This window comes from Typopeltis vanoorti, chromosome 18 (genome assembly GCF_054136105.1).
Source record: "Typopeltis vanoorti isolate ZY-2024b chromosome 18, IOZ_Tvanoo_1.0, whole genome shotgun sequence".
Classification (NCBI taxonomy): Eukaryota; Metazoa; Arthropoda; class Arachnida; order Uropygi; family Thelyphonidae; genus Typopeltis; species Typopeltis vanoorti.
In genome coordinates, this window is record NC_143566.1 from 7,141,311 (window position 1) to 7,163,347 (window position 22,037).

Consider the following 22,037-nt stretch of genomic DNA (forward strand, 5'->3'; position numbering starts at 1 on the left):
GTGGTTAGCAGGGATGTTAGAGCTGGGTTCTTTACTTTTAGAGTGGTAAATGAGTGGAATAAGCTGCCAGAGTCTGTTGTGGGTACTATGACGGTGAACGAGTTCAAGGCAAGGTATGATAGATACTGTGAGAATGTAATAGCATAGTTGTGTGGACATGATGTTTAGGGCCTCCCTCGATGAGTCTAAAGACTCCTGGAGTCGCCCAAAATAATAATAATAATAATAATAATATGATTCTGTCATTGATGACATATGTAAACTCTCCTAATCTTTCTCATAACTAGCATATTTGTGGTCTTTGATCAAGCAATTGCTTTATTACATACACCGGTGTCCAAAAGCTAAGGACAAACTACAATTTTACCAGTATATGAAAATATTTTCATGACTACGGCCAAATGTGGACATAAGTTTACTGCCAGCATTCTAATAAATTATAGTACAAAAAAGAAATACAAATATTTTTGGTGAAAGCTACAAATTTACTAAGGATGTAATTAAAGAATTAATGTACAGTGCTTAAAGAAAACTATGCAGAGAGACATTTTAAAGAATGTCCATCCCAAACTGCAATACAGCTTTCACAATGTTGTAGTATTATGCTTAGCACTGAGTGATTCGGGAGTTCTTTAGGCAAACTGGCCCACTCCAGAGCAAGCATAAGGCCTTGTTTCTTTTATGGAGGGAAATTTCAAGTAGCAGTGCATCTTCTCATTGTGTTCCAAATGTGTTCAATGGGACTGATATCTGGGTAACATGCTGGCCACTCAATTCGATTAATATCTTCGGTCTCTAGAAATATCTCAACTGCTCATATACGATGTGGTGTAGCAGTGTCATCCATAAAAATGAATTCTTTGCCTACAGCATTACAGAACAATTAAACATGACACTGAAGAACTTAACTGGAATATCATGCACCAATTATAGTCCCTTTCTCCAGCACTTGATGACTTCTGACATAGCTTAGTGTATGCATTAAGCATGTCTCCCCACACCATGACATCAGCACTGCTATATCTATCCTTTAAAGAATATTCTCACGAAGGTAAGCAATATGATTTTCACGTCCAATCAAGTATCATCTAGAATCAGAGATAAGACTAAAAGGACTCCGTAAAGAGTACAGCCCATTAGCGTCTTGTCCAATTTTTATGGATACAACACTATTGAAAACATGCTCTACAATGAGCTGTGGATAAAGGAACACAGAATACAGACATTTGGACGTATAGACCTATTTGTAGCGGGCATCATGCCAGAGTTTGTCAAGATATCCACATACATGTGCATGAATGGAGCCAGATGAAAACTAACCTGCCATGGTGCGTCGATTACATTTTGCTATCATAACCAAAAATGTGTCTTTATGCTTCAGCAAGGATGACCATGACCGCTTAGCAAATGCCTGGAACGCATTCCATTGGTTTGAAATGCTGCCCCAAGCCTGGATACAATGCCATGTGAGATTCCAAATTCTATGGCAATATCATTTATCCTGTGGCCTTCTTCAAGTTTCCAGTAAGCCCCCCCCCCCCCCCCCCCCCCAAAGCATGAAATCATCTAGATGTCTCTGAAACATTACAAGACATTCAAGTTTGCAACTTTATTCCTTCAGGAAAAGAGCTTCCTTCAAACACCATTTGCTTAGCACAGCATTTTGCATTTTGAGTGCAACCATGTGGCCTATTTGTGCAAAATTCAAAAATTTGAATGTGTACCCACTTTCTACTCAAAATCATCAGTTATACAAATTGCCATCCAGCAAGTTCATCTGAATCTCCAGCTGTAATCTTCAGAAATATAGTGTTCATCTTTAGGGTTTTGCACACCAGTGTATAAATGTATTCAACTAGCTTCCCACTATACCAGCTTTACTCATTTTGCTTTATTTATTATTATCATCAACACCAGACCCCATGGAGGCCAAAGAATTTGCAGGAAGCACACACTGTTAAGGCACGAAGCTCATCAAGTTTCCCACTATACCAGCTTTACTGATGTTGTTTTTTTTTATTTATTATTATCATCATCGATGCCAGATGGAGTCAAAAGACTCTTTGCTGGAGGCACACACTATTACACACAAAGCCCATCAAAGAGAAGAATCAAACAAGACATTCAACGTATTTGCATTCACCACAATGTCATGCAATGCATTTCACTCACCAACCACTCTCCATGCAAAGAACCTACAAAGTATAACCATGCTCACAATCTTCTTATACAGCTTCTGGGGATGTCCCCTTATTCTACTCCCATCCTATGAGAAATTTCTTCCATATCAATCCAGTACTAACTCTTTACCAATGTAAATGTTCCAGTAATAACCCTTCTCTTCCTCCTATTCACAAGGCTTTGCAAATTGCATTCTGTCAATGTGTCTTCATATCCAACATCCCCAAAAACCAGTCAGTGTTCTCTGGACCCTTTCTACTATATCCTCATCACCATGAAAACCAGAGCACCAAATATCTTCACAACAATCTATGAGGCTTAATCAAGTCCTTATACAATGGAACCAGAACCTCTTTATTTCTGCTCGTTAAGGTTCTCTGCATCATTACCATAATCTGATGGCTTCACAACTTGTGCAATGTGACCTCTGAACTTCAGATCCTTGTCCACCACCACTCCAAGGTCGCTTGTCTTTTCAACTTCCACTAACATATCTTCACCACTTTGCATCCCATTATTGCCAACCAATTTTCAGAACCTTACACTTTGCAACACTGAATTGACAGTTCCTTACTATTGTCCACTCATGCAATCTATTCAAGTCCTCTAAGGTTCTTCATCACTGATTTTCCTCATCGCGTTTACCAGTTTTGCATCATCTGCAAACAGTTGTATATCATTACCACTTAAACCCTTCCTAATATCATTAATATACCAATTAAAGCTTGTGACCTGATTATTTTTTTAATACTGTGATCACAGTATTAAAAAATAAAAATAAAAAGAATCAGGTCCTCCCCCATTCCCCTCTTCAGAAAGAGTTTAGAAATGCCATCACCATACCTACGTTCGTGGCACATCTGAAAAAAATAGCCAAGATTTTAAAAAAGTACAACCTCACACAGCATTTAAGCCCCACCGCAAACTTGCTACCCTTATCCACTCTACAAACGATGAGCTCCGTCCTCTCTCAGTGCCTGGAGTCTATCAAGTACCCTGTTCCTGTAAACTGGCATACTTTGGACAGCTTAGCTACTATCTGCCTGGAGAAACATAAGTCATACATCTGCAACTACAACTATGGTCAGTCAAGCCTGGCTTGACCATGTCTTGGATACAACCCACGGGATCACAACCCACAGGATTAAAAACCACCATGCTCCACCACAGCAAATTCAAAAAAGAGAGACTATTCTTAGAATCAGCACAGCTCTCAGGAATCAACCAAATCTTAACAAATATGGTTGCATTAAGCTTCCTAAGATTTGGGAAACGTTTATCACCAGAGGTCCCACTTTACATTCCAGGCCACCTACAACCGCCCTTAGAGGGCGCTCCACCTAGATAGGACGTTAGTGTCGCCCACATGGTTGGGCTTAGTATTGTTTGTTATTTGTATATATGTTACATTAGTTTTTTTGTAATCCCTGAAGATGTCTCATTGACTGAGAAGAAATATAGGAAGAATTAAATTTTGTTTTAACCACCTCACCGGTCATTATGGATCAAATACGCATCCTCATATGTTTCGTATCCATCATATATTTCAATGTAATATGAATGGTATTAGAATTTTAATATGCACTTCGCATCCATGATAAACTTGATGTCCTCAGAGCACGTAAGCCTCTACACACGGATAGAAATCCTCATATCTAGCCACAATCCAGGTGATTACTTCATGATCACTTTCAAATGGAGTGAAGTGTGAAACTCACTCACCATTCTATCCTTTGATGAAATTATCAAATCTTAAACACTTGATCCTTGCATGCCTTCCTTTACATACCACCTGAGATAGATGTCTCTTCTCCCCCCCCCACCGATGAACTCAAGAAATTCATTTTCCTTATTCCCAAATGCTATCTCTTCATTCCAATCTCTACCCAAATTAAAATCAACCTTCCATTGTTCACTAACCTAAGATACCTGTAGATTTTTTCATCACCTCACTCCACATTCCCTGGTCTATAACAACATCTAACTAAAACAATATGGTCAAGGAAACTGACAATTCCTTTGCCGCTTCAAGTAAGACTTGAGCTGGTATACCATCCAATCCCACAGATGTATTTATATTAAGGATCTGTAATATACTATTCACCTCGATTTCATTCACTTCAGTTCCTGTATCAGCCATTCGTTCTCTCATTCCTGTAATATCACAGCCTGGATGATATACTCTTGCAATGTGTTCGCTTAGTAATTCTACTATTTCATCTGATTCAGTTACCTCCCTGCCATCGGCATTCCTTAGAATCATTTTGCCGTATACATTTTTTATTTTACTTGCAGCATATCGAAATAACTGTTTGGCATTCACTTTAGCTTAGTTTCCATTACTAATTTACTTTTATAATCTGCTTTTGCTTTCTTACCACACTAGTTACCCTTCTGGCCTGTGCTTTGTATTGTTCTGTTGCCTGCAAGTCACCTTTCTCCTTAAATTTCATCCACAATTGTTTCTTTTTTTGCAGCTCAAGCTTAATGGTGCTATTCATCCATTTAACTCCCATTTGTCGCACTGATATGATCGTTGGCTTGTCAAGAGCTCCTGAAAAGATTTGTAGTATTTTGTGTTATCATTGGCAATTTTACTAGAATTTTAAGTAGTATTGTTTGCTTTTTGTTTCTTGGTGTGTCTGTGCAATTTTTGTGTGTTTTCTGTGTTATTTTAATTATTATCTTTAAGATAAGATAGCGTACGTATGGCACCGATAAAAAAAAAATGGCGGCCAGGTCGCCATGTCTGTTTAAGAGTTTTGATGTAAAAGAGTTTATACAATGTGCTGTCTGTGAGATGTATGCTTTGCGAAGAGCAGTGGGAGTCTGGCTTAGATGGTAATAGTGGAGTTAATATGTGCAAAAACCGTCAGGAGAATGAGGATCTAAAGTGTGTTACGAGAGTGATATCATTAACGATAGTCAGAATGAAATGTTGAAAGTTTATTTTTCACTTGGTTAGAGTATAATAAATTTAGTTTAATCCTTTATCCAAGTGTAAGCAAACAAAGTTTGCGCCTGAAATGATCTTCAGGACTGGGGTAAGGTGGTCAACACCAGGGCACTCCTTGCAAAGGTGGAGCAAGCTACCAACACTATCTCAGTATCTCCCATAATGCAAAACACATCTCCTTGCAGATATGTCTAATGTTATGCATTAAGGGAAGGGTCACAACCCAGACTAGTTTCGACCTTTATTGAGGTCTCTTCAGTGTGAGCTTTGCTCACACTTGGATAAAGGATTAAACTAAATTTATTATAGTCAGAATGAAAAAAATGGCGGTGTGATAGGGAATTGCGAGGTAGTGCCAGATAGGTGCGAGAGCGTCGTTGAAAGTGTAAATGAAGGTAGAAATACGGAACGAATGGATGATTTGATTGATAATGAAAATGGTGAGATAAATGCGAGTAGTGAAATCGCAAGGATGAGCGGAGTGATACACAGAGCAAAAAGGCAACTAGAGCATATGGAAAAATGTGTGCTGAACGTACCGACTAATAAACGATGAAAGTCTATTACGAAAAATAACAGAATGTTTGTAAACGTCAATAAAATGAAGGAGCGAGTGCTGTATGGGGATTAGCTATTAAGTGTGATAGTTGAGAGTTTGATGAAATCGTACCAGCCAGGTGCGAACATAAAGGACGTCAGCAAATCTATTCGAGTGCAAAAACAGAGGGTGAAAGAGATGATAATTGTGGCAGGAACAAATGATTTGATAGAAGACAAAATGGAAATGATAGAGGATGTGAGGGAATTATTTGAGGTAGCAAAAGAGAAGAGTGAGAGAGTTAGGATGGTGAGTATTTTACCGCGGTATGACAGTGAAGTGTTTAGAAGGAGGGCCATAATTGCCAAAGACTTTATGCATGGGTTATGCATGGAGAGTGGTGTGGAATTTGTGGATGTGTGGAGTGAGTTTGATGGGCAAAAGGATTTATATAAGATGGATGGGTTACATTTGAATGGAGTTGGTGTATGGAGGCTTGAAAAAGTTGATGAATGATGTGGAAGTGGATGTACAGACTCAGGGAAACTAGATTTATTAAGGGGGGGGGAATAGATATGCAGACTTTAGGGAGGCAGTTGAGTGTATGAATGAGTATAATATGCCCGAGCGAGTACGAAGGACAACAAATCAGAATGGGATAGTTAGTATAAGGCATCAAAGTAGGGATGGGACTAATGGGCTTCTGCAATTCATGTACACTAATGCCAGGAGTATTAGGAACAAGAAAGAAGAGTTTTTAGCTTTGGTTGGCACTTCCAGGCCACAGGTTGTTGGTAATAGTGAAACATGGCTGACAGAAGATAATAAAGCTAGTGGGATTGAATGCGACGGTATAGTGTGTTCAGGAGTGACAGGGAGAATAAAAAGGGGGGAGGAGTGTTATTGATGATAGTTGATGAGTTGCAGCCAAGGAGTATAGAAGTTGAACTGCAGGATAGAGAAAAGAGCACATTTGAGGCTGTTTGGTGTGAGATAGAATCTAGCAGAACAAAATATACAAATGAGTGCTGCTATAGACCAGGTGATGGAATAGATGGTGGGGATAGTATGCATAGGCAAATAGAAGAAATGAGTGGACGGAGGGTAATTATTATGGGTGATTTCAATTATGGTAACATTGACTGGAAAGAGGAGAGGGCACATGGGAGGAAGGAATTGGATTTTCTGCAGTTATTAAGGGACAACTATCTGCGACAGCATGTAGTGGATAATAGCAGGGGGAAGAGAGTGCTTGACCTAGTAATTGCAACTGAGAATGTGGCTGTAATGAACATGACCATGTTGCCACCAATTGGTGAGAGTGACCATAAGGTCATGACTTGGGAGGTGGCTAAAGAAGTGGAATTTACAATTAAGACAGGGTACATGTGGAATTACTGGGCTGGTAAGTATGACAAGCTTAGGAGTGTGCTTGGCTCAGTGCCATGGCATGTAAAACTGCAAGGGCTGGATGTTGATAGTGCATGATGAGGTGGTTAAGAAGTGTTTACAGGAGGTGATGGTTGACTGTATACCAAGAGTCCGAATAATAAATCAAGTAGGGGTTAAATGGATGAATAACACTATTAAGCTTGATCTGCAAAAAAAGAAACAATTGTGGAGGGAATTTAAGGAGAAAGGTGACCAGCAGGCGCAGGAACAGTATAAAGCTCAGGCCAGGATGGTAACAAGGGTGGTAAGAAAAGCAAAAGTGGATTACGAAAGAAAATTGGCCATGCAAGCTAAAGAGAATCCCAAACAGTTTTTTCAATATGTTGCAAGTAAAAGGAAAAATGCTCATGGCAGAATGATTTTAAAAAATGCTGAGGGTAGGGAGGTAACCGAATCAGTCGATATAGTGGAATTACTGAGCGAGCACTTTGCAAGAGTATATCATCCAGGTGGTGACATTGCAGGAATTGAAGAACAAACAGCTTATACTGGAATTGTGATGAATGAAGTAGAAGTAACTTGTCTATTGCAGAACCTCAATGTCAATACATCGGTGGGATTGGATGGTATACAAGCTCGTGTCGTACGTGAAGCGGTTAAAGAATTGTCAGTACCCTTGACCATTTTGTTTAATTTGAGGCTCGGGTCTGGGTCAGTCCCAAGGGGGGGGGGGGGGGGGGGGGGTGTGGAAAGAGGGGAAAATAGTTCTGCTGCATAAAGGTGGTTCCAAGGCTGTCTTGGAGAAAATTGTCAAGAGGAAAATACAAGATTGGATAGATGAAAATGGGATACTGTATAGGGGACAGCATGGTTTTGTGAAAGGTAGGTCATGCCTCAGTAAATTGCTCACGTATTATAACACAGTGACGGCTGAACTAGATAAAGGTAATGGGTTTACAGTGATTCTACTGGACCTTGCTAAGGCCTTGGACAGGATACCACATGGAATTCTAATCAGTAAATTGCAGCATACGGTGATGGATATAGGGTTGGTGAGATGGATAGGAGAGTGCTTGATGGAGAGATATCAGAGAGTGGTTTATTCAGGAGTAGAGTCCACAAGACAGCCTGTGACTAGTGGTGTGCCACAAGGATCTGTTCTTGGACCACTGCTGTTTAATCTGTTCATTAACGATATAGGAAAGGATCTGAGAGGAACAGTTCATTTGTTTGTGGATGATGCAAAGTTGGGTAGGGCAATAGTGAATGCAGATGATGTCAAAATTTTGCAAGATGATTTGGATAGATTGGAGGTCTGGGCTAAGGAGAATAGATGTCAATTTAATGTGGCAAAATGTAAGGTTATGCATTTTGGGGTGAAAAGATTAGCAGTAGTTTACTGCATTGGTGGAACTGTACTCCAGGAAATTGATGAGACACGAGATTTAGGAGTGTTGGTGGATAAGGAGTTGAAGTTTAGGGGGCACATTGCAAAAGTGGCCAAATCAACTCATCAAATCACTTGGTTGCTGAAGAATACATTGACGAGCAGAGACAAGCAGGTTATTGTTCCTCTGTATCAAGCCTTGATAAGACGCCATCTCGACTACTGTGCTCAGATTTGGTCACCTAGGTTTCTTCTTGATGGGGAGGAGGTTGAGAGGATCCAAAGGTGAGTGACCAAGATGATAGCAGGTCTGTGGAATGAACCTTATGAGAACAGGTTGAGGATTTGTGGGTTGCAAAAATTGGCTGATAGGCAGAGGAGGGGAGATATGATTGAGATATTCAAATTACTGAAGGGTTTCTATAAAATTAATTCAGAAGATATTTTTGAGAACAGGGCTGGTTGTGGGAGGACTAGGGGACATCCATGGAAACTGGGCAAAAATGAGTTTAAGGCGAGGTATGATAGATACTGTATGAATGTCGAATAGTTGTGATGAATATTTGGGGCCTCCCTCGATGAGTCTAAGGACTCTCTGGAGTTGCCCGTTATAATAATAATAATAATAATTTGATTTTCTCTCTGGACTCTAGGTAAGCAGTCAGCCATTAGCCTCCTCAAATGCTCCTTAAGATGAAAATACATGTTTCTATGTTAATTAATTAGCTAGCATTTCTAAAACGAAGTAGAGACAGCAACTTAATAACCAACTGCATTAAATTAAACAAGAAGTTTACTTGAGCTAAAGCGCTCAGTATTTATGATTGTTTGGAAAAGCTTTATTGAGAAAACAGATCCACGAGACACGCAAAAACTTAGCAATTACTAAGCCAGCATTTTACAACAAAAATTAGAGCTATCCGGCAAAATTAATCCTGATATTTGGGATATTCTAGACAAGATTACAGACAACTCAGCAAAGCAAGTATTACTTAAGAACAAAGAAAAATTAATAGGAAAATTTTCAAGCACTAAAACAACAAGAAATTAACAGACAATCCAGATGCCATATCCAGAGGAACAATCAATTACAAACCAACGAGTGCAGCCAATCGCCAATAGACCACGGCCAAGTTATTAACAAATCCAGCTAAAACTTTAACTTAGAGAAACTTGCACTTCTGGAAAAAGGCCTGAATTATGCCATTCCACCAACGTCAGTAAACAAATTAGATTTCATTTATAATATTGAAAGAGGTCTAAGCTCCCTCCCTTCCAATATAGCTGACAAAATATGAATGGAAACATCATGCATATTAAACTCTAACATACAAATAAGATGCAACCTAATCAAAGCAGAAAAATTGGCTCTTAAATCCTTAAAAAATAACAAAGACATTGTGATTATAAAAGCAGATAAAGGTAATGTTACCGCTGTCCTCGATTGGACAGCATAGAAAAAATGAACCATTTGGTATCTGACCTCAAGTCATACCAAATGGTGAACTACAACTATACAAACCACATCAAAAAGAAAACAACAAAATTAATCAAATTGGTAATAATGTGGCCAGAAGAAACAACGCGAAAACTAATAGCACATTATGCCCAACTTCCAGAATTTATGGAATGCCGAAAACACACAAAACAAACACACCACTACGACCAATAATTGAAAGAATAAACATTCAAATTTGTAGCGACATCTGTGTGGGAGGAGAGTCTTGGACCAAAGGATGTTGTGGTTTGTTTCAAATCCATGCTGAGCTAATCCAGATTTCTCAGGTTTGTTGTGTTGAATTGATGACTGATGCTCTTGAATTCTTTTTTCTATGGAACGTCCAGTTTGTCCAAAGTAAGAAAGATTACAATTACAAGGAACTTGATACACACCAGATAGAGACGAGGTTCAGCATTTATCTTTAGATGAAGGAAACTGAGCTAATCCAGTTTAAATCTGGATTAACTCAGCATGGATTAGAAACAAACCACAACATCCTTTAGTCTAAGACTCTCCTCCTACACAGATGTCGCTACAAATTTGAACGTTTATTTAAAGAAAATGTAAAGGACTTACTTCAACGTCCTAACGTGAATCATAATGACTAGATATCTATATCAGAAATTTGGGAAAGTTTAACCAGGATAACACATTAATTTTTTTTTTTTTTAATCAGTATAATGTTATTTAAGATCATTGTATGAATTTCTGAATTAATATCTTTAATTATGTTTTTTAAAAAATGTTTACTCTTCTAATACTTAGCGATATGACATCACGCGGTGCATTCTATGTATAAATGATCAATTGTTCATATTCCACTTTGTTTTTTTAAAACTATTCCTATGTAGCCACTGAAGATGGTCTGTAATATTCAGACCGAAATATTTGGCAAATTAAACATTATTCTTGAGCTAACCTGTATATATTTCTAATCATTATGTCACAAGTATCTTTAAAAAATCAAATATTATATATTTTTTCTTTTACTTACAGCATATTGAGAGAACTGTTTGGGATTCTCTTTATCCTGCATTGCTAACTAACTTTCATTATCTGCTTTTGTTTTTCTTACCACACTAGTTACCCTTCTGCTCTGTGCTTTGTACTGTTCATTTGCCTGCAGGGCACCTTTCTCCTTAAATTCTACCCACAATTGTTTCTTTTTTTGTAGCATATTTTGCTACAAAAAAAGAAACCTAGCTTTATGGTGTTATTCATCCATTTAACTCCCACTTAACTTACTCTCCTGACTCTAAGTCTTCAGTCAGCCATTACCTCCCCCAAACACTCCTCTACCACTTCCCATGTGCACCACCAATATCCGGCTCTTGCAGTTTTACATGCCATGGCACCAATCGAAGCAATCTCCCAAGCTTGTCGTGCTTACCAGTCTGGTAATTCCACATATACCCTTTATTATATTTTTGTTTTAATCCTTTATCCAAGTGTAAGCAAACAAGTTTGTCCCTGAATTATTTTCAGGACTAGGGCAAATCATATAAAGAAGCTAATGAATGAGTTCACATCACTTGCCTTAGTATCCCATAATGCAAAGTGCATCTCCTTGCAGACATGTATAATGCTATGCATAAATTTCGACCTTCATAATGCAATAAAGGTCTAAACCAGTCTAGGTAGTGTCCCTTCCCTTAATGCATAGCATCATAGATGTCTGTAAGGATATGTGCTTTGCATTATGGAATACTAAGGCAAGTGATCTGAAGTCATTAGCTTCTTTATACGAGTTGCCCCTGAAAATAGTTCGGGCACAAACTTGTTTGCTTACACTTGGATAAAGGATTAAACCAAATATATAATTTCTTGGTATTTTTAATTTATATTATAACCAAGTGGAAAAATCTTCCAATACCCTGTCTTAACTGAAAATTTAATGCATTTAGTCACCTCCCAGGTAAAGACCATATGATGACTCTCACCAAATTCAGACAAATTCTCAGATGCAATTATTAGATCAATTGCTCTCGAATCCCAAGTATATTCCATTACATGCTGTCTCAGGTAATTATCCCTTAGCAACTGCATACAATCCATGTCCTTCCTCCCATGTGTCCTCTCCTCCTTCCAGTCTATGTTCCCATAGTTGAAATCCCCCATAATAATTACCTGTCCTCCAATCACTGAGCTTATTTGCTGTTGCATACTATCTCCATCATCTTTTCCATCCCCTGGTCTGTAGCAGCATCCAACTGAATATTTTGTTTTGCTGGCCTTAATCTCACACCAGATAGCCTGAAATGTGCTATTTCCACTGTCCTGTAGTCGAACTTCTACTCTTCTTGGTTGCAGTTCATCAGCTATCATCACTAACACTCCTCATCCATTCTTTTCTCTCTATCTTTCCTGAACACTATACCCTTCACATTCTATCCCACTAACTATATCATCTACTGTTAGACGTGTCTCACTAATGTCAATAACCTTTGGTCAGGATGAGTCAACCAAGGCCAAAAATTCCTTATGCTTGTTCCTAATGCTCCTGGCATCAGTGTACATTTATTTATTTTTTTTATGTTGGGTCCATACAGGAGAGGCTGGTTGATCAACCTATAGTATGTTAGTACCATATACGCATAGTGGGTTGAAAAAGGAGAAACTATTTACATACAGTACATAAAGTGCAAAAGCCCCTTAGGCCCACCCCTATCTTGGTGCTTTATACTAACTATCCCATTCTGGTTGTTAACGTTGGTACTAACTCAAGCATATTATACACATTCTTACACCCAACTGCCTCACTGGTGTCTGCATATCCACTCAACAGCTTTCCCCCCCCCCCACTGCCTAAAAGATCTAGATTCCATGATTCTGCGCATCCACTTTCACTTTATTCAACAACAATTTTTCCAGTCTCCAAACACCAAATCCATTCAGATGCAAACCATCCTTCATGTATAAGTCCTTTTGCCCATCAAACTCATTCCACACATTCACAAACTCCACACTGCTCCTCCTGCATAACCTACGTATCAAGTCACTAGCTATTATGGCTTTTAATTACTAATTCTTTACTTAAAATTCTAATTCTAATTCTAAAATTCTAATTACTTAAAATTGAGAAAATAACACTCAACGTCTCTACCTATAAATCAAGGTCATCATTAGGATACATAAAAACATATGAACAAGACACAAGCTGCATGTCATTTCTATTTATTCTGTAGTGTCATGTAGCTTGTGTTTTGTTCATATGTATGTTTTCTAATGATGACCTTGACTTAGAGGATGAAACCTCAAGTGCTATTTTCTTAATTTTAAGTAATGTAATTGCTTCAACATTTGTGTTTTTGTCTCGATAAATCCTAAACAATGAATGGTGATGATTATAATTTTTAATCACATCAGAGCTGACATCCATTTCTTTAGATAAAAATGGATAGTAAATAAATGGAATGAACATGCATTCTTTTTTTTAAAAAAATCTAATTAGGACAACATCATGTGTGAAACATTGAATAACTAGCTTTGCATTCTGCAGAGTTGCTGAATTATAATCTTTTCAAGAACTGGTCTGGTGACTTTAGACTCATTCCTGTGTTCCTGTCACAGATAATACTTCTGTTTATGTGTCTTTCAATGCAAACTATCTTATTGGTATATGCAGGCAAACTGAATTTTCATAACAGTTTTAATGCATCTTTATAATAATAACCCTATCTGTGTCATACCACATGGTTCATATCTTAATATTATCCTCTTGGTGTGAAGAAGTTTATGTAGACACTGAATAATGTAGAGTATTATCCACCTACCTAAACTAAGTTCATTCTAATATACAAGTGCCAGAGAAGGCTTGATATTAAATTATGCTATTACTTAATTTTCTGATGAAGAAAGGATGAATTATAATCATCAGAATGTGCATACTAAAAATTATAAAGCATAATAGATCCTTCATGATAACATATATCTTGAAACAGTATTATGCATGTCCTTACCTTTATTAACTGATGTTACAATATACCATAATCTACCTTTCAGAATGGAATGAATTATATATTTAGGAAGTAGTTGATCATGGTGGTGTCTACAGAACAAAATAAATTATAATTAAAAGCAATAATGATTTACAAAATATATATTCATTAATATGAAATTAAAATAAATATCATTAAAAGGCAAGATGATAAATTTCTCACAAAGTCTAAGAAGCAATTTAAATCCGAACTCCTATTATTTCTGGGATGCCAATGAGAAAACTCATCACAGAAGGCCAAACTTCTCAGCCACCAACAACACATAATATATCTTGTCTTGCACACATTTGACATTTATTGCTCACTCTGGCAACCAATTCTTCTCATTCACTATTTACAATAAAACACTCCTTTCCATTTCTTGATTCACACAAATCTCCTACAGGGATAACCTGCTGTTCTTCAGCCATCTATTACACTATGAGGGTGGTCTGAAAAGTTCTCAGCCTTGACCATAGATGGCAACACTATCGGCAAGATTTTGCTGTTCTAAGTTGGTACATCTGTCACAAGCATTCGTGTGAAAATGCAAGTCATTCTATCAAGTAGTTTGTTTTATACAGCTGTCTGAAGCAAAAGTGTTCTCTGTATACCTTGAAATGGATAAAATTGAGTATCATGCGGTTATAAAATTCTTTGTAAAAGAAGGTTTAACACCAAAAGAAATTCATTTGAAGTTCATAAAAGTTTATGGCCACTCTTCTCCCTCATTTCTTACAATTAAGAAATGGGCTACCGAGTTTAAACATAGCTGTACCAGCCTTGAAGATGATCCATGTGAAGGACATCCGAAAAGTGCAACAACACCAGAAATCATTGATCAAGTGCACGATATGTTAGGGGTGATCAGCGAGTCAAAATGCGTGAAATTGTTGAAACTATAGGCAAACAGTGGACAGAAGCCAGTTGTTCAGCGAGAAATCAGTTCCATCAGCAGGAAAGGTCATGGCATCGGTGTTTTGGGATGCTAAAGGCATTTTGTTTATTAATTATCTTGAAAACGGTAAAACAACAACCAGGGAATATTATTCCAATCTTTTAACCAGACTAGACAAAAAAATTTGTCAGAAAAGACCCGGTTTGCAAAATAAAAAAAAATCAACTTTCATCAGGAAAGATGATGCACCTACCCACAAATGTGTTTTGGCAATGGGAAAATTAAGGGATCTGCACTATGAATTGTTGGAACATCCATTCTATTCTCCAGATTTGGCTCCCTCTGACTTCTATCTCTTCCCATAACTAAAACTCTTCCTCGCTGGTCAGTGTTTCTCTTCGAATCAAGAGGTGATTGCAGGAATAGAGGGGTATTTTGCAGATCTTACTGAGAACCAGTACAGGGATGGAATAATGGCAGGGGGGCATAGCTGGAATAAATGTATTAGTCTTAAGGAAGATTATGTTGAAAAATAAAAATATTTTTGAAATTATAAATTTGTTTTTTCATTGTTAGGCCAAGAACTTTTCAGACCACCCTTGTAAACAACATGTCTCCCATAGCTATCTGAAAAATTCTCACTAATTTATCATATTACCTCTTCTACTGTCTACTCTGCGCAGCCCACATTTGCTAAATCTGTTCTTGTATTTTCTAGATTCCTGAGACACTCATTCACCTCTGTACTCTCTCTCTCTCTCTCTAGTATTTCCACAATTTCACAGCAATCCAGGTAACCAGATGTGATTTGATTGGTGCCTTATACAGAGGAGCTATCGCTTCATATCCTCATTTGTCAATATCTTCTCATATAGAGAAGATATTGACAAATTGACAAACAATATGCTTGGAGAGACTTAGAAGTGTTGCAATGCTTCCCCTGAAAATCAGCTCCCTATCCACATACATTTTCACAACTTTTGCATAGTTCTTCCAATATGGCATATCTCATTGTGCTCTGTTGCCTAAGTGCATAACTTTCAGCCTAGCAATAATGAAAGGACATCTCCATATCATCTGACAAAGAAGTAATCCTCTTATACGAGCATTGCAGCAAAATGTTGTAAAAATGCTATTTCCAAAGTAGATTTATTTGAAAACAAATGAATACCTCCTCACAAACCTTGAGCTATATCATTGATACACATTTTAACAGGGGGTTCTAGAACTGAATAGATTGCTACTGCCTTCAACCTTTCCCTTTTGAGACACTGCACCCAATTCACAACTTGCTGGCTCATACCATCAGTGTAACTATCTGATCTTACTCAATACAATAGCATTCTGATCATCTTCTTTGTCCAGTATGCCTCACTTATGAAATTTAGAAAATATAATCAAATGAATGAAATAAGATCTTCTTTTAACAAAATTATGCCTCTTCCTCTCTCTCACTATAGAAAGAAATGCAATTCAAGTTTGTATTGTATTCCATCTCTAACCAGAATCTTTATCATCTTAACTACCATGCAAAACACAAAAACGGGAGTATAGTTTGATATAAATAACCAAGTTAAGGCTAAGTGCTTGGAGGCCACGCCAAGAAATAAGCATATCAAAAAGTATGGTATTCTGTGCAATTCTAAATCAGAACTGCAAATTCAACCTCTCTATATCGTAGTGCATTAGTCTTGGGAAATGAAATGAAAAATGAAATGGGAAATGAAAATAATAATAGGTTAGACACTTTAGTGACACACCCTCCATATGGTAATTTTTCCTTCCCTATATATAGAAAATCCAATCACACAGGCAGATACATTCACAAACTTTCCCACCACCACACCCCTCTCAATAACATGGCATCATTAAAACTCTAACCAACAGAACCTACAATCTTTGTTCCAGTGGAGCCTCTCTTTCAACAGAATTCAGCCATATATATATAACAGCTTCTGTCCGATGGCTAAAGTTCTTAGAGAATTTTTTTAAAAAAGTATCAATCCTGTACTGTACGCTCACAGATGAGTGACCCTTTGACACTTCTGCACATGTCGCAAGAAGAAGAATCCATTCCGATAACAGGGTAATCAATCCATCTTCTGGGATGAGTTTATTATTACAGGTCAGAAAATTTAGCTTTTTTTTTTTTTTTACGAACATTGTAGTTTTTAAAGTGGTAACTATTTTGCTTGTATAACAGTTGGATAAAAGGTACATATAGTAGTAACAAAATTAAAAAAGGTATAAAATAAAATAAAAATTTAACAAAATTTATTTTTAAGGAAGTCTTGTGTAAAAAATAATAATTATACAGAAAAACAGAAATTTTATAAATTTACAGTTGAGAGAACTTACACACTTTAATGTCCTAAAAAACTGATTAATTATTTATGACTTGTTGTGACTCTTTAACAAAACCATGCAAAAATGTTTGAAAAAAAAAATATCATTATTAATTCCTTTTAATCTTCATAGTCATCTGAAGTGGTGTATGAATCACCATCACTTTCGCTTACATTGTTCACCAAAGGTTCGCATAATTCTTCAATAATTCTGTCTCTGTCCCAATACATATTTTCCAATGAGGTGACATGAGAGCAATATTTTCCCCAGTTTTGAACTGCAATACTTTCAATAGCCTGTTCTGAAATCTTAAAAAGTTTCACCATATCAATATCCCCAGTTAAGTTGTGATGACGAATGAAATTTTTCACTTCTGCCCAAACATACTCAATAGCATTAATATTACAATGATATGGTGGTAGCCTCAAAGCTAGGAATCCATGCTCTTTGAGCATCATGTTGAATTTAAAAGGTTTAGTTCTGGGCGAGTATCTTTTGACCAAGTTGAGCATTTCAATTTTTTGCATATCTTGGGAATGATAAATGTTACTTAAATAAAGAGCCAATAGGCTTCACTTCAGCAATGTAACATTATTTAAATTAAGGGGATATTAAATCCCACATTATTTCAAAGCTGAATAAGAAACTCAAAGATAGGAATCAAAGAGTTTCATGCCGAATATAGCAAACTCTAAAGTTTCGGCAGATTGTAGCATAAGCTAAAGCACATGGTTCAACACTAGGGCAACTTGTTGCAAAGGTGGGTAAAGTTCTGATCACTATTCTTAGTATTTCCCATAATGTAAAACACATCTCCTAAGAGATGTTTGATGTTATACATTATGGTAGAAGGTCACTACCCAGACCGGTTTCGACCTTCATTGAGGTCTCATCAGTGAGTAGGTAGACCTAGATAATACTGAGGTTATAGCGAAGAGAACTTATATATATATACACACACTTTGCTATATGAGTTGTCATAAAGGTGCACCCATAAATTACTTAAATAAAGAGCCAATAGGCTTCACTTCAGTGATGTAACATTATTTTAATTAAGGGGATATTAAATCCCACATTATTTCAAAGCCAAATAAAAAAAAAAAAGAGTTTCATGCCGAATATAGCAAACTATAAAGTTTCGTCGGATTGTAGCGTAATTATATCACTATATTAAGAATAGTGATCAGAACTTTACCCACCTTTGCAACGAGTTGCCCTAGTGTTGAACTATGTGCTTTAGCTTATGCTACAATCTGCCTAAACTTTAGAGTATGCTATATTCGGCATGAAACTCTTTGATTCCTATCTTTGAGATTCTCATTCGGCTTTGAAATAACGTGGGATTTAATATCCCCTTAATTTAAATAATGATAAATGTTATTTGTAGAGAGAGAATCCATAAGGATGACTTGCTTCTTATTAGAAGAATTTGGAATTTTTAATTCCAAATTCTTCTAATAGGTTTAATTGACTATCACTCCATTCAATTAAACCTCCCAAAAGGTTTAATTGAATGGAACGATATGGAGCATTATCAATTATAACAACAGCATTTTTAGGAAGGTTTGGAATCAGTTTTTCTTCTGTCCACTTTTCGAAGAGTGCAGAATTCATCTGCCCATGGTGATCTCCAGTAGTTGAATTGGCTTTGCAGAGTAAGTTTGAATTCGGCAAAAAAAACATTTCTCCACCGCACACAAAATTAAACGCTGCGAAGCATTTCCAGGTCGTAACGCTCTACATTCTTCTTTAGACTGCCAACATTTTCCATAAGTTAAATTACTGTCAATCTAAGTTTCATCTATATACACAATCAGTCTTTTCTCCTCTCTGAAACGTTGTATTGCTCTCTCAAATACTGCGTTCTAGATAAAACAATGTCACTTTGCTCCATGATAAGTTTCCTTTTATTCTGGGACTTTCTGAAACAAAATCCAATTTCATGAAGTATTTTCCTTAAAGTTTCTCTTTTCCAAGGAAAATTAATTGTTTCTTTCAGCACAATAATCAATATTGGAACAGCTGGCACTTTTTTCTCGACATGTAAAATTCATAAATAGTTCTTCTTATAACATCTATATCAAAATCATTCAAAGCTATGTTTTCGATTGTTTTCTTTCTGTGGTGCTTTCTAAGAGATTTAAATTTTGGCTTACCTTCACCTTTTGATTCCATACAAATTCTTTTAGCAGTCGAGTCTAATATGCCCACAATTGCACTTGCGCGTTTTGTCACATGGAGACATAGAACAAGGAGATTGGCTTCTAATAATTATTTTTCGCAGAATGTCAGCACATTATGCAATATTCTTTTGCAAGAGCCACTGAAAGGTTTAACACCAGAACTTGTTGACTGTACTGAATCCATCATACAAATTAATAATAAAAAAATTAATGCCAGAAAGCAACAACAAAAATCAAGCAACAGACAAGAAAGCACGTGGTTTAGCGTGTTGGCGACCAATTCATACATCCCTTCAACATGAATTGACTATTCTTTCGGCAAACTAGGCTCTTGGAAGTGTGGGTGAACAATACATCAGAAAAAAATAGCAAACCTCTTAACAGCTTATATGCTCCATCGGAAAATTGCTACCCTTATCCATTCTCGCAAAGATTAGCTCCCTCCTTTCTCAGTGCCTGGAATAAATAAAGTACCCTCTTCCTGCAAGCTGACATACTTTAAACAGACAGGTAGATCATCCACCATCTGTCTAGATGAATACAAAAACTTGCATCTGCAATCATGAATATGATCATCGATCTGATCTAGAAGAGACCTTCTGTTGAATACTACTCACAGGATCTGCTAGAAAAAAAGCACCATACTCCATTACAGTAGATTTAAAAAATAAAGATTCTTTTTGGAATTTGCAGTGGCACTTAGAAATCAAAAAAATTTACACAAGTATCGTTACAAGAAACTTCTCAAAATTTGGGAAACATTAATCAACAGAATTCCCAATTTACAACCTAGGCCTCTTAGATGCCCATAGAGGATGCACCACCAAGACAGGACTTTAAAGTCATATCTACATGTTTCATTCAGTATTGTGTTGCCTTTGAGACACTGTGTGTGTGTGTTACAAGTGTCAGATACAATAAAATAAAATCAATAATTCCCCCATTCTGCACTAAGCCTATTGGAACATGTACAGCTGCCGTCAAACATCCTTTCACAGTACACCTTGAAACATAGAACAAGTTTCTTTTCCTCTTCTTTCATCACTGCTACTGCTGTACTGTGGAACAGTTCCCCCCCCCCAGATGTATTTCCCAAGGAATATCAACAGGTTTCTCCTTTTCCAACCTACTACCCATATACGGCACTAAAGAACTATAGGTTGATCAGCCGACCTCTCGTATATGAGCCCAACATCAAAAAAAAAAAAAAATCCACTATATTTCCTTTAATAGGGTAACTATTCCATCCTCACTACACTCACCCTTCCTAGCCTATACAGTTTATTACTTGTGCTGCAGTGAGATATCCTATTCTTTATATCTGCACCACAGCATTTTCTTTTCCTGAAGCTCTGGTAAAATTCCATGAATCATCCATTTCACCTCCCACACACACTATTCATTCTCCTAACCTCAGCAATATAATCTGACAATGCAATCAATAAACTGATAGTGAATAAAGTCTCAGGCACTAGTGATATATCGTCTGTTCAATTGACCATACTATGCTTTCACTCGTATGGCAACTTGCCAACTCTCTAACCTACTCACCGACGAGTATCATGAACATTTTCACCAGCTGGGGATATCATGCTGACTTTGTTTATTACCACCACATGAGATGTTACTATTAAGTTCAACTCTTTTTCCTACTGAACTCCACAATACTGTGGAAAGTAATCATCCCTAAGCAGCTCAGAGAATTCATCCTCCTTATTCACACACTTTTCCTACTTCCAGTCAATGCTTCGTAGTAAAAATCACTTGATATTATCACCTATCACTCATCAGGCTCATTTGCCTGAACATTTCGGAATCATTTTCCTTTACATTCCCATGGCATTGGCGACACCTCACTAAATATCTAGAATTTCTGCTCCCTTCATTGCCATGTCAAATATCGCGAAACTGATACCAATGCTTCCTTGAAGCTTTGCTCTTCAACCAACAACTGCTGGCTTGAATCTTGCTATGAACAGGGACGTTTGTGATTGCTTTTAAGAGGGAGATGAATTCCATCACATGGTGTGAGACATGAAAAAGTTCATGTTTAGTCTCTAGAGCAAGATTAACGGCTATATAAAATAGTAATAAAACATTAGAAAAAATAAATTAACAAAAATAGGACAAAATCCTTCACCTACTCATGGTACTAATGTACCACAGGCTTACAACATTTCATGAGTGGGAGTTGAATAAAATAATAATATTCCCAACCCTCATTTAACCTTTCTGTTTTCCAAAAAATTGCTATATTCATCACATTCTCATATTTTATTCTCATTAGTATATCATACCACCACTTCTCATTTATACTAATGATTTAACCCATGAGGAAAGTGAGCACACAAAAAATAAAATAAAACAAAATAATCAAAAAAATTTGCAAAATCTAATCTCTCAAGCAACAAAACCAAAAGGAGTAGTTAATACAGTGTGTAAAGGTTGTCAGTGCCTAAGGGAATACTACAGTTATGTACACTAATGCTAGAAGTATCACGTATATGAAGGGATTCTGACACTTGTTTCTGAAATCTTGCCGAAAGTTATAAGCAATAGTGAGACTTGACTGGCAGCAGAAGACATAGCTATAAGGAAAGAATGCGAGGGGTATAGTATTTCCAGTCAAAACAGGAGAGTCTCCATAGCTCAGATGGGATAGACAAAACCCTTTGGTA

General features: G+C 37.0%; 1 protein-coding gene across 1 annotated transcript in view; it reads right to left on the reverse strand.

Moving 5' to 3' along the window:
- LOC150096475 (ciliogenesis and planar polarity effector 1-like) overlaps positions 1-22,037 on the reverse strand; it is a 614,243-nt gene that overhangs the window by 265,210 nt on the left and 326,996 nt on the right. Inside the window, exon 12 of the mRNA XM_090408080.1 lies at positions 13,915-14,003. Within this exon, the coding sequence (XP_090264206.1) occupies positions 13,915-14,003 (89 nt within the window). The remainder of the gene's footprint in view (positions 1-13,914; positions 14,004-22,037) is intronic.